The sequence below is a fragment of the Oncorhynchus clarkii genome, chromosome 1, assembly GCF_045791955.1.
Source record: "Oncorhynchus clarkii lewisi isolate Uvic-CL-2024 chromosome 1, UVic_Ocla_1.0, whole genome shotgun sequence".
NCBI classification, from domain to species: domain Eukaryota; kingdom Metazoa; phylum Chordata; class Actinopteri; order Salmoniformes; family Salmonidae; genus Oncorhynchus; species Oncorhynchus clarkii.
Genome location: NC_092147.1, coordinates 74,722,631 through 74,735,459, shown reverse-complemented (window position 1 = coordinate 74,735,459; position 12,829 = coordinate 74,722,631). Strand labels below are relative to the sequence as shown.

The 12,829-nt window shown below is 42.9% G+C and overlaps 1 protein-coding gene and 1 long non-coding RNA gene across 2 annotated transcripts; both read right to left on the bottom strand.

The window, feature by feature from the left end:
• Positions 1-3,606: 3,606 nt before the first annotated feature.
• LOC139417510 (protein NDNF-like) lies at positions 3,607-12,829 on the bottom strand. The gene is made up of 3 exons (XM_071166776.1): positions 12,654-12,829; positions 11,435-11,559; positions 3,607-5,527 (listed from the first exon to the last, which is right to left on the bottom strand). The coding sequence occupies exons 1-3, from the start codon at positions 12,827-12,829 to the stop codon at positions 4,110-4,112; spliced, it is 1,719 nt and encodes a 572-aa protein (XP_071022877.1). The 3' UTR covers positions 3,607-4,109.
• Positions 8,410-10,023, bottom strand: LOC139417521 (uncharacterized). Its single transcript, XR_011635188.1, has 3 exons — positions 9,872-10,023; positions 9,011-9,077; positions 8,410-8,569 (listed from the first exon to the last, which is right to left on the bottom strand). It is a non-coding gene; the product is annotated as an uncharacterized lncRNA (long non-coding RNA).

Below are 12,829 nucleotides of genomic sequence, written 5' to 3'. Positions count from 1 at the left end.
CCAAGATAAAGCAGTGTGACAAAAACAACAACACAGAGTTACACATGGGATAAACAAACATACAGTCAATAACACAATACAAAACTATATGTACAGTGTGTGCAAATGTAGTAAGATTAGGGAGGTAAAGCAATAGGAGAAATAATTACAATTTAGCATTAACACTAGAGTGATATGTGCAGATGATGATGTGCAAGTAGAGATACTGGGGTGCAAAATAGCAAAAATAAATAAAAAAGTGTTGAATGCTTCACTATTATACTACAATGTAGAAAATAGTACAAAATAAAGAAAAACTTGAATGAGTAGGTGTGTCCAAACTTTGAATAGTACTGTATATACAGTTGAAGTCGTAAGATTACATATACTAGGAGTCATTAAAACTCGTTTTCAACCACTCCACAAATTTCTTGTTAACAAACTATAGTTTTGGCAAGTCGGTTAGGACATCTACTTTGTGCCTGACACAAGTAATTTTTCCAACAATTGTTTACAGACAGATTGTTTCACTTATAATTCACTGTATCACAACTCCAGTAGGTCAGAAGTTTACATACACTAAGTTGACTGTGCCTTTAAACAGCTCGGGAAATTCCAGAAAATGATGGCATGGCTTTAGAAGCTTCTGACATCATTTTAGTCAATTGGAGGTGTACCTGTGGATGTATTTCAAGGCCTACCTTCAAACTCAGTGCCCCTTTGCTTAACATCATGGGAAAATCAAAAGAAATCAGCCAAGACCTCAGAAAAATAATTGTAGACTTTCACAAGTCTGGTTCATCCTTCGGAGCAATTTCCAAACCCCAGAAAGTACCACGTTCATCTGTACAAACAATAGCAAGCAAGTATAAACACCATGGGCCCACGCAGCCGTCATACCGCTAAGGAAGGAGACGCGTTCTGTCTTCTAGAGATGAACGTACTTTGGTGAGAAAAGTGCAAATCAATCCCAGAACAACAGCAAAGGACCTTGTGAAGATGCTGGAGGAAACGAGTACAAAAGTATCTGTATTCACAGTAAAACAAGTCCTATATCGACATAACCTGAAAGGCTGCTCAGCAAGGAAGAAGCCACTGCTCCAAAACCTCCATAAAAAAAAGCCTGACTACGGTTTACAACTGCACATGGGGACAAAGATCGTACTTTTTGGAGAAATGTCCTCTGGTCTGATGAAACAAAAATAGAACTGTTTGGCCTTAATGACCATCGTTATGTTTGGAGGAAAAAGGGGGGGGGGGGGGGCTTGCAAGCCGAAGAACACCATCCCAACCGTAAAGCACGGGGGTGGCAGCATCATGCTGTGGGGGTGCTTTGCTGCAGGAGGGACTGGTGCACTTCACAAAAAAGATGGCATCATGAGGATGTGGATGTATTGAAGCAACATCTTAAGACAATTGAAGTTAAAGCTTGTTCACAAATGGGTCTTCCAAATGGACAATGACCCCAAGCATACTTCCAAAGTTGTGGCAAAATGGCTTAAGGACAACAAAGCCAAGGTATTGGAGTAGCCATCACAAAGCCCTGACATCAATCCTATAGAAATGTGTGGGGAAAGTGTGTGCGAGCAAGTAGGCCTTACAAACCTCTGTCTCAGTTACAACAGCTCTGTCAGGAGGAATTGGCCAAAATTCACCTAACTTATGGTGGAAGGCTACCCAAAACGTTTGCCCCAAGTTAAACAATTTAAAGGCAATGCTACCAAATACTAATTGAGTGTATTTAAACTTCTGACCCACTGGGAATGTGATGAAAGAAAGAAAAGCTGAAATAAATCATTCTCTCTACTATTATTCTGACATTTCACTTTCTTAAAATAAAGTGGTGATCCTAACTGACCTAAGAAAAGGGAATTTTTACTAGGATTAAATGTCAGGAATTGTGAAAAACTGAGTTTAAATGTATTTGGCTAAGGTGTATGTAAACTTCCCGACTTCAAGTGTGTGTGTGTGTATAGCGTCAAAACATGATTAAAACTGCAATTCTATTCCCGTTGATGTTCAGTCCTTGTAGCTACTGTATGTATGTATGCATGCATGCATAGCTAGTTTTGTCCATCAATTTTGAGTGGTTCGCTTACGTACTTCGCTACATTTCTCCAGCCCTCTTGTTTACCAAAACAGAGGCATTGTCGCCCTTTTTTTAAATGCAGTGCAGAAAGCCCCTGTAAATTATTTCAAAACAATTATTGTCTGCACACGTTATTTGTAATAGCGTTTTAAAACCTCTACCTACCTTGAAACCTTCCTCTTTATCAAAATGGTGGATATCTGGTTGAAAGCTTCACTTGCTTTGTTTACAAAATTTGGCGCGCTGTCCTGTCAACTGAGTGTACGTAGCGTAAACGCACCTTTTTTTTTTAGCGTATGTTACGTTTGTGTGGCTTTCACTAGTTACCACAGCCGCAAAGTCTATCGTAAAAGAGAATGAAAAACGTACTTAATATGTCTTAATTTAAGGTTAGTGTTAGGCATACAGTTAGCAGTTTGGTGAAGGTTAGGTTTCAAATCTCATTTTTAGAAGATACCTGTTTTTTACATGGGTTGGGTTATGACTTTGTGACTGTGGTAACTATTTGTGTCAATAATTTTAGGCACAGGTTGATGAACACCCATTCTGTCTGTTGAAGCAGGTACAGTCACTTAGCGAGTGGCGGGGTGGTCGGGCACAGCATCAGTAGCTGTGCCACTAGAGATTATGGGTTCGAGTGAGTCCAGGCTCTGTCGTATGAAACGCAGTTTGGGTCTTAAAGCACGTGGTCAAAACGCCATTGGTGCGGCTGGCTGTGTCCCCCCCCCCCCCCCCCGGATGGCATGGACCATTCGATATCCCTATGGGGCTAGTAAATAATATAATGTACATGGGCCAATATTTTAAAAAGGTCAAATTTCAATGCCCTAAAAACATCAAACCAGAAATTCATATATGATTTAAAATAAATTAGACAACTAAAAGTTGTGCAACATTAAAATGTCCAATTTACATTCTGTAATTTATTGACAGTCCCTAACTATCCCCAGAGATAGGCTATCCAAAGTCCAAACAACTTTGCCACTATTTCACACCAGCCAGCTGAAGCTAATTGGCAATATAATTTGGCTACCTGTTCCCACCTTCAAACACACAAGAGACACCCACATCAAACCACACCCAAAACCAACTCAAGTTTGAATTCAGACATGGCCGCTAGCATTTCTTAATGAGGTCAAATCAGGAAGTGCAGTGATCTCTCAATCATTATTGCCTCTATATCAATAATATTGTCATCAAAATTATTTTAAATCATGTTCTTTAGATTTGAGATATTTTTTATGATCTTTAGTCTTACTCTTTAGTTTTGTAGTAATCATCCAAGCAGCCTAGAGATAAATAAATGCAAGTTAGTATAGGGTAGAGGTGTGTTGATCTCAATTTGTTTTCTCAACTAACTAAGCAGAGACAAGTCAACCAAAAGAGGATAGTGATGAATGTTGATACCAGGATACAGATACCTAATGTGTGTTTATTGATGTATAGCACAATAATACATCAACGACAATGAAGCTAGTCGCTAACAAATTTTATCTACTTCATGCGAAAGCAGAACACAAGATACACATTAACTTTGCGCTAAGCATCAATAGATTACCCTATCTGTGTTTTAAGCCTGTAGAATATTGAAACAAAACAATGCAGCACTAAATATATACTGTAGGTTCTTGCCCTCTCCCCATTGCAAAGTATAATCAAATCTCTATCTGCTTCTGTTGCATATCTTTTGGCACAGTCTTCACTGAAAATTTGTATTAATCAAAAACTTATATCCTCCTTTGTACTCAGTCACACAATTAGTACCTGGACAACTGGCACATCATCAACAACTATAAACAAAAAGACAAAAAGCACAGGTTACTGAAATGGAATGAATTTTGCTGATGTGCAGTCGCCCCTCTGCTACTCCTACCCAATCCATGAGTACCAGTGTTCAAATGTGACCACTCTTCACAGGGTGTACCACATTTCTTAACAGTCTCCCTCGTAGTAGAATGACTTTTTCATGGTAAGTCTTTGTAAATCACCTCTTTGTTAAGTCCAATGCTGCTGCAGACTGAGACTAGGAGTGGGCAGCAGCTCAGCACTCCTTCCTGGTTCTTACTGTCTTGCTGCTGTACTTTATGGGGATCCCCCAGCGTCTCATTAGATAGACATCAAATATGTAGGCCACCCCAGGCTCCAGGCCTCCGATCACGGCTGTCGTGACAGCCCGTCGAGGGTTGAGCTCCTGGAAGTATTTACACAGGACCCTCTCAGTGTCCGACCGTGACTCAGGCCCCAGGCAGGGTGCCGTGCCTCCCTTCTTACCTCCCCCCTTACCCAGCCTCTGGCGGTACACGCAGTAAAGGCTCCTCTCCTCTGTGCCCATCCAGGCCAGGGTGACAGATTCACAGCTCCTGAGCCTGTTGAAAGACTTTATCTGCAGAGTGGAGGGGAGCGAAGGTATCCCTTGACGATGGTAAGTGGAGGACGCCTGCATCTTAACAGAGGCCTTCAGCACTCCTGGAGCAGCTTGTCTGGGAGCCGCCGTTCCCTGTTTCTCCAAGTGGATGAGGTAGGAAGGGCTGCCCTGGAGCCAGATCTGAGCAAGGTTTTCTCCCACAGCCTGGGAGCTGAGCTCTTTGCCCTTGCTGGAAACAGTGATGTTGATCTTCTCACTGCTTTCGCAGCTCTGTAGAGTGAGCAGGCCACTCTGTTGCCAGCCCCGGGGGCGGAAGCTAAAGAACTCCCCAGAGGTTGAGCCTCCATCCTGGAAGGTCACCCACCGGAGCTCCCCTTCCCTAAGTGGTGTGATAGCTGGTCGGGCCTCCTCGTGTGTTTGAGCAAATGTTCCAGTATATGCGGCACTGGTTCCATTTAGCCTGTCAATCAAAAAAACGTCAAAGTAGTATTGCGTGTCAGGGACGAGCTCAGAGACCGTGCACACGCTCTCTGTTCCCTTACAAACACATTGAAGATGACCATAGTCGTCACGGAGCGCAGCGGGTGACTGGAGCTCAGTGTCAGCATCCCACTGCTGCCACCACCAATCTTTGAGAATCGGCCACACAGTTACTTTCCTCTGTTTGTCCTTCTCCCTTTTCTTGTCTTTCTCCCGCTCCTTCCTGATGCCCTCCTGGGCGGCACAAAGGTTGCGGTAGTTGTGTTTGCGATTGACGAGGACACAGTAGTCATAGCTGCGTTGGGTGTGCAGCCTTTTGAGGGGGGCACTGGGGGCCCAGCTGAGGGTGACACTGGTCATTCCTACACCCAGGGTGTGGACACGGGAGTCAGAGGGAAGCTGTGGGAAGGCCCAGGAGGTCCCAGAGCCCTCATGGAGGTACACAGTAGCCCTGGTGTCCTGGTCCTTGGACCGCAGCCTGAGGATGTAGATAGATGCTGGGGCGTACGAAGGACCTGTGTAGGTGTTCATGGCGTTGCCAGTGTAGGTGTGTATCTTGGCTTCAGTTCCAGGTCCTCTCCACCACACCTCTGGCATACTCTTCTTGGTACTCCCTGTGCAGAAAACACTGTTAAGCCACAGGTCATGAATATTCTGCCTCCTACATGCACACAGTGCCACACACAGACTTACACTAACTAGACAGAACGTGCTCTCACAGTCATTGAAGAGTAATACAGTTCTATATTCATCTTGATTACTTTTAATTCATACAGTACTCAACTATAATCAATTAAGTGCTAAAAAGAGTTTACCTTATTCATATGAACCCCTTTTCACCATAAGCATTTATAGTTTCTCCTGACATAAAGGGGAACTGCACCTGCTGAGTTGGCCTAGTTTTCTGGCTTGCGCCTCAAGAAATGCTGGTGGCATTGAGTCACTGATGTGATCATTCTATCCGGTTTTGCGTCCCCTTTGGCTCGTGCGGTGGGGAAGAACTTTGTGGTCTTTATTACGCCTTTTCTCAGGGTACTAAGTTAGTGATATCACTTTGGTGTGGGCTGTGCTTTGGCAAAGTGGTTGGGGTTGTATCCTGCCTGGTTGGCCCTGCCTGAAGGGGCCACAGTTTCCCCCCGACCCCCCCCTCGCAGTCTCCAGTATCAATGCTACAGTAGTCTATGTGCTGGGGGGCAAGGGTCAGTCTGTCCTATCTGGTGTAATTATCCTGTCTTATCTGGTGTCTTGTGTGATCTTAGGTATGCTCCCTCTAATTCTCCCATCTCTCTCACCGGACGCACTGCCTTGTCCCGGACCTGCTGTTTTGACCCCCCCCCCCCAATCTACCGCACCTGCTGTCTCGACCTCTGAATGCTCAGCTATGAAAAGCCAACTGACATTTCTTCCTGGGGTGCTGACCTGTTGCACCCTCTATAACCACTGGGATTAGTATTTGACCCTGCTGGTCATCGATGAACGTTTGAACATCTTGAAGAACGATCTGGCATTAATAGCCATGTACTCTTACAATCTCCACCCGGCACAGCCAGAAGAGGACTGTCCATCCCTCAGAGCCTGGTTCCTCTAAGTTTCTTTGTAAGTTCCTGCCTTTCTTGGGAGGTTTTCTTAACCACTGTGCTTCTACATCTGCATTGCTTGCTCTTTGTGTTTTTAGGCTGGGTTTCTGTATAAGCACTTTGAGACAACTGCTGATGTAAGAAGGGCTTTATAAATAAATGATCGACGGCCATGATCGAAGCCAAACATGAGTTGGCTTGGAGGTGTCGTTTGATGTGGGTGTATCCTTTCCACCACCAAGACACTCATCTGACAGAACCTTGCCCGCAGCCGTTTCCCCCAAACTCAATCACAACAAACCTCCTGCAGGTTGAGCTCAATAACTACAGGCAGATGGTCAGATGCCGGAGGAAGTTTTGAATAGGTCAGTATCCTACAGAGTGACATGGGAAGAATGCAATTGCTGAATTTATGTAGATATTCTAAACTAAGAGTTTTGATCATTTTCAAAAGTAGTAACAGGCCCATGTAGAATAAACAACCCATCACATAATAAAACATTCAGAGTACAGATTATTGCATGGGACAATATACCAACCTTACCGAGGAAGATCATTTGAAAAATACAATTGAGTAAATGTATACAACTGTTCTCAATTTTATTTGTTGTGGTGAAAATCAAATTTTACAGATTTTTAAGGTCGTCATTAGATTTGGGGTGATGGGGTCGGCAGTGGGTGTCCCCGCTGAAAACGTTTTAATACCACTGCCATAAAAGCAGTGTTCAGCTAACATAACAATGTACACCTTTCATTGTCATTCCCAGGTGATACAGATACTGTGCCTATTGGTATTTTGTCTGGTGGTAATGGGGCTGGCTACCTTGGCAAACATGTCAAGTATGGTCATACCTTTCTGTGTGTTATACTGTATATAACAGGAGTTCCCTGATCACAGTGCAGAATACACAAGGTTTCTCTCTCCCCATATTGACTGAAAGCATTCAATAACAAACAAAAAAGACAATACAAATAAGTTGTGTCTAGTTACATTTTAATGCCGAGTGCCAGGTCTCCATTCAAAAACATCAGTATCAAGCCTGTCTGTCAGTCTGGACTTCATCACATAATCTTGCAAGTCTACATGTGCTGGCTCCATACATGTTTCTGTGAACACATAGTTAACATCCGACACACAAACAGGTTTTATGTAGAACTTTGAACAGGTCAGACTAAACCTACGTGAGTCTGGTCTTGCCATCGACGACCGTTGGTGAGCAGGCAAGAGGTGAGGCGAGGTCTTTGCAGAGCCCCATTGATGGGCATAGCAGCATAGATCAGCTCCTGGCCCCTTATCAAAGATACTGGTTGGTCACACACGATTACAATATCAATGGTGGGTATGACTAGCCTGGTGGAACCAACCTGATCACTGCGTTCACCTTTCTATTTCACTTCAGATATCCTAAAATGTGAAGTGAAGTAGAATGATGAACACAGCGATTAGGCTGGATCCACCAGACTAGGTTATACCCTGGACACTACATGCATCTAAGAATGAGAAAATAAGCAACAAATAATATCAGTTTACATAAATTATGTTTCAACATTTGGGTTATCAAATGTATCATGAAATAGGTTACCTTCTGTATTTGTACAGAAGATGACCCTGTGAAAGCAGTTGCCGCCGATAGGTGAAGGTTGCTAACCAGATACTTAAGAACATGTGATTGACTGTTCCATTCATAGGAATGCTCACAGCCAGTGTAACGGATGTGAAACGGCTAGCTAGTTAGCGGTGGTGCGCGCTAAATAGCGTTTCAATCGGTGACGTCACTTGCTTTGAGACCTTGAAGTAGTGGTTCCCCTTGCTCTGCAAGGGCCGCGGCTTTTGTGGAGCGATGGGTAACAATGCTTCGTGGGTGACTGTTGTTGATGTGTGCAGAGGGTCCCTGGTTCGCGCCCGGGTATGGGCGAGGGGACGGTCTAAAGTTATATTGTTACACCAGGGCATGTCTGCATGATGCTGATGAGGGCCCCCTTGTTGGTCTTCTCTATGCTGCATGTTTGGCTGTAAACTGGACAGCTCTCGAACAACTGTAGCAGGCAATCTTATGAGGTTGTGTTGACAGGGAGGGCCTGTGACAGGGTGATATAATAGTAAAGTAGTAAATTGCATGTTGTTCTATAGAAAGGACAAAGCTTTTTGCTAATGCACTTAACCAAAATGTATCTACTAATTGTATTTGCTTGGCTGGGGAATTAGCCTACTAGTTTATCCAGCCATGTATTTTTTAATACAACTTTTCACATAACACACATTCCCTGTCGTTGTTGATGAAGCCGAACTGTGTCATCAGTGCAGTAACGCGGGCCACTATCAGAGGCCTCATGATGGCGTGTCCTTTTCATCGTTGAGGGAGAATGGCAACAGAGGTGTCACAAGAGTAATTGTGTCACATGACAACTTTTATTCTGAGGTCTTACCTTAGAAGCTGTGAAAATAACAGGTGAACAAAATTATTTTTGGAGGTCTCTAAACCACTGCAATCACATTGCTGGGCATGTTATGATACCCACCTTTGCTCCTTTTGGTAGGTCCATTCATGACCAGGGGATCAGTCTGGCACCCAACTGTGCACTTTATCTAACAGAAAAACAGGGTCAAGGATTATCATCATCCCTCAATTATAAACAGAGCTCGAAAAATAACGTAATTTCATTTGGATCGTAATTCTGTTTTACAGATGTAAAACTGACTGGCTCCAGATTGGATCAGATTCAGGGCAGTTACGCCGTTACCCTATGCAACCAACTATATGACATATTTTGCTATGGCCCTGGGTTGGTTTGAGTTTGTTGCTGCTAGTCACTACACTGTTGTTGTCAGACATGAGTTAGCTAGTACCACCATAACTAGCTGCATTCAGTACCTATTTGTGCCCTACATGGGTTGCATCTCGTCTCTGGGGCTAATGTGACAGTTTCGTCTAAATTACACTAATTTAGAGCTGCATGGAAATATGACGACATTGTTAAAGTAGGCAAATAATTATTAGAAAACAACTTTGCCATATTATGATGTCATCAAATTGACTTTAGAGCGATGCCAATGTTGTCATTACTGTTACTAGAAAAGTTCGTCAAAGATAGCTAGCAATGCTAACGTTAGCTAGCTAAAATATGGTGGTTTCCTCAATCTTAGTTGGCTGGCTATCTGGTGACATCAGAATCATGACAAAAGGTGTTGCTACTAATTATTTGCCTTCTTTTGAAATGTTATCATGTTTCCAAGCCAAATCCGAGTTGTACTGCGGTAGGCTAACGTTAGCTTGGTACCTAACTAGTTAGCTAAAGTCAGCTATGCTAGCGATCACAGTGATAATGATGATCAAAATATACATCACCAGCAGTCTATGGTCTAGCTACCGGTATACTCACCACCACTGGAGACCGCAATAAACTCCAACCACCTATTCCGCCTGATAGGTTCCATCCGCAGGGCATGCAAAAACCATAGTTGTTGGCTGTGCAATCCGTATTGGGCTTTTCACGCTGTGATCCTTTGAACGCGTTGAGGGCGATGAAATAATGAAGCCACATTCAAGGAAGGGAAGCGACGTGGGCGGAGGGGCGATGTGCACGTGGAGCTTGGAAAAAGGGGGCATGATATGTTGACATTGTAATCCAAACCCAACCGTCATTTACTTGCTGTGAAGTACGGAGGTTTCACTCCGTTTTAGACGATACTGACTTTATTACCAAATGTATCCAATGTACACTTTTTAGTAAATTTCAACAATAGAATAAATGTTTCTGACATCAATGCCACACATACTGTTTTCAAAGGGATTCCTGGGTTTTAGGGGAAGTTACTCTTTATTGCTGAAAGTAAAGGGTACCAAATGTTACACAATCAAACTGAATAATTTAGGCATAGGTTGGGAAGCCACACTGAATGATTTACACTGAGTGTACAAAACATTAGGAACGGCTTCATAGTATTGAGTTACACCCTCCTTTGCCCTCAGAAAAAGACTAATGTTTTGTACACTCAGTGTATGTGTCGCTATTAACTTCATAAAGCTGTCTGTCCATCTAGAATACCCACTGATTTTAACTAAGCAGGCTGGTGAGGGTCATGGAGGATGTTCATTGCTGGCCTAAATAGGCAACTTTTGGGTTTAATCGATGTACAATTTTTTTTTTTTTGATGCACAACCATAGATTATTATAACATTTAAATTAATGTAGTTATGTAGCTTAGATTTATCTCTTCTTTATTTTGTCACTCAAGTTATATCTTTGCAACTCTTGAAGAGGTTTTCACCAGATATGCTCTATTTTGGGTTTCACTTAGCCCATAGCATCACAAATAAAAACTGCCGAGTCTGATCTTGGGCGTGAAGATGATACATGTTCAATGGAATGCTAAAGGTCTAATTTAAGCTGAATTTCAGTTTATACTGTACAGGGTAGAACTTGCATGCCGTTCTGTACAAACCTATCTATTTCGCACTCAGTATATGTCTTATTTGAAATGGCAAATGTTTTAACTCTCTTATTCTCAAGTACTGGCAATACTTCAGTCTAATCTCTCTTACATTCAGGAAAAAAGTGTGACATTTAGATATATTACTGTCCTTCTTGCTTTGAAATTAAAGAAAGCAAAAGGTAAAATGCTTGGAAAGATTGTCCAGTGATATACTAAACCGGTTTTATTCAGTATCCTGGGCTCAGTACTGTGTGTGTGAGTAAGAGAGCGAGAGAGAGGAAAACAAAGATGTGGAAAGAGAGAACAAGACCAATTGATTGATTAAGTCTCTCCTATCTTGTAGACATTTATGACCAGGGTTAGTCTTTTAATGGCCACTGTCAAAAATAAATGTCGCCAGTTTGAATTGGATTGTGGTGTAATGAAACCGAATTGATATGAATATAAATTACATGTGAGAGGGTGTTGTGTGTAATTGCTTTTATTGTCTATCAGTGTTTCACACTCACAGTGCAGACTCTTAGGCGGTTTGTCCTTCAGGGTTCGGGCTTCAAGGGTCCACTCGATGGGGAGGTCACAGGGACTGACGGTCACAGACATCATCGCAACCTTCTTCTTCAGTGTGAAGTACAGCCTTCACGAAGATAGGTACCACACAAAGAGGGATTCCACTTCAAACGTTTTCATGCCTTTTTTGTCCCACACTTAGAAAGGTACTGTAACATGTAGCCACCAAGGCATTTAAAAAATGTACAAAATGTCTATCAGCTTTTTTCTCCATACACTGATAAACCCATCAAGTTAACAAGGAGAGGTCAACTAACAATCCGTGATGAACTTCCATGGACCTGCGCTGTACAGATAGAGATCTCTTTGCTCACATCTCTACATTAGACCCACCACATCTCTGTGCTTAGACATTATAGTCTCCTTCTACAAGCTTATTGTTCATCGTCACAATAGAATTAGATTCAAACTCACCAACTGACCACCGGCTGATTCTGACATCATTATTTGATCGTCTTTGTCCTGTCACCAGCATCACTCATCAAGGTGAGTCATTCAATATCGAGACGTAACATAATTGACCTCTATGTTATCACAGCCACCAGAATATTTACTCTGCCCTTTGAAAAGTATCGTCCTTCTTTTACATGTATGTTCTGGATCAACTGCTACTGTGCTGCTGTTTCTCAACAGCTGTGCCATGCTAAAGTTGTGAAGGGTAATACTTGGATTAATTGATTGATTCATTAGAATCATCATTAGCAGATTTTTTTTCTCATTTTCTAAAAATGTTGTTTCATCATGCACAAATGCATCAATGGACAGACTGCAGCTCACACGGATGCCCAGATTCCAATTTACAGCTCCCAGTGTTAGAGCTCTACAACTGGCACTGATCAGCAGAGCCTGGGCCAAGTGGGCTGCTCTTCCTGTCCATGGGGCCACAGCACTGAACCACTGCCTTTCCAACAACTAAAGGAATGGCTATTAAGATTAAGGCTATCATTGTTGTTGCTCAAACCCAAGAAGAATTACACAGGAAATCACCATGTAGGTACCTTGTAATTATAGCCCTTTGTAGTGACAGTATAAAGTTGGACAAAGATATAAAGGATATAAAGGATATAAAACAGAGGCCTCTAATCTATGTCCAGGACATGGAACATAAACATTTAGTGTGCAATACTATCCACCTCCCCTGATGGGGTCTCTGTGCTGTACCTCCGGGTGCGTCCTTTGGGAAGATGTATGGTGGTGACCTTTCCATCAGGCAGCCAGGCGGTGGGGCGGAGTGGCACCTCGTTCTCAGGAGCCAGAGCTGAGTGTCCTTGGGGCCAGGGGGTGCCACAGAGGAGAGACACGGCCAGGCAGAGATGCCAGGCCATCGCTGACATCAT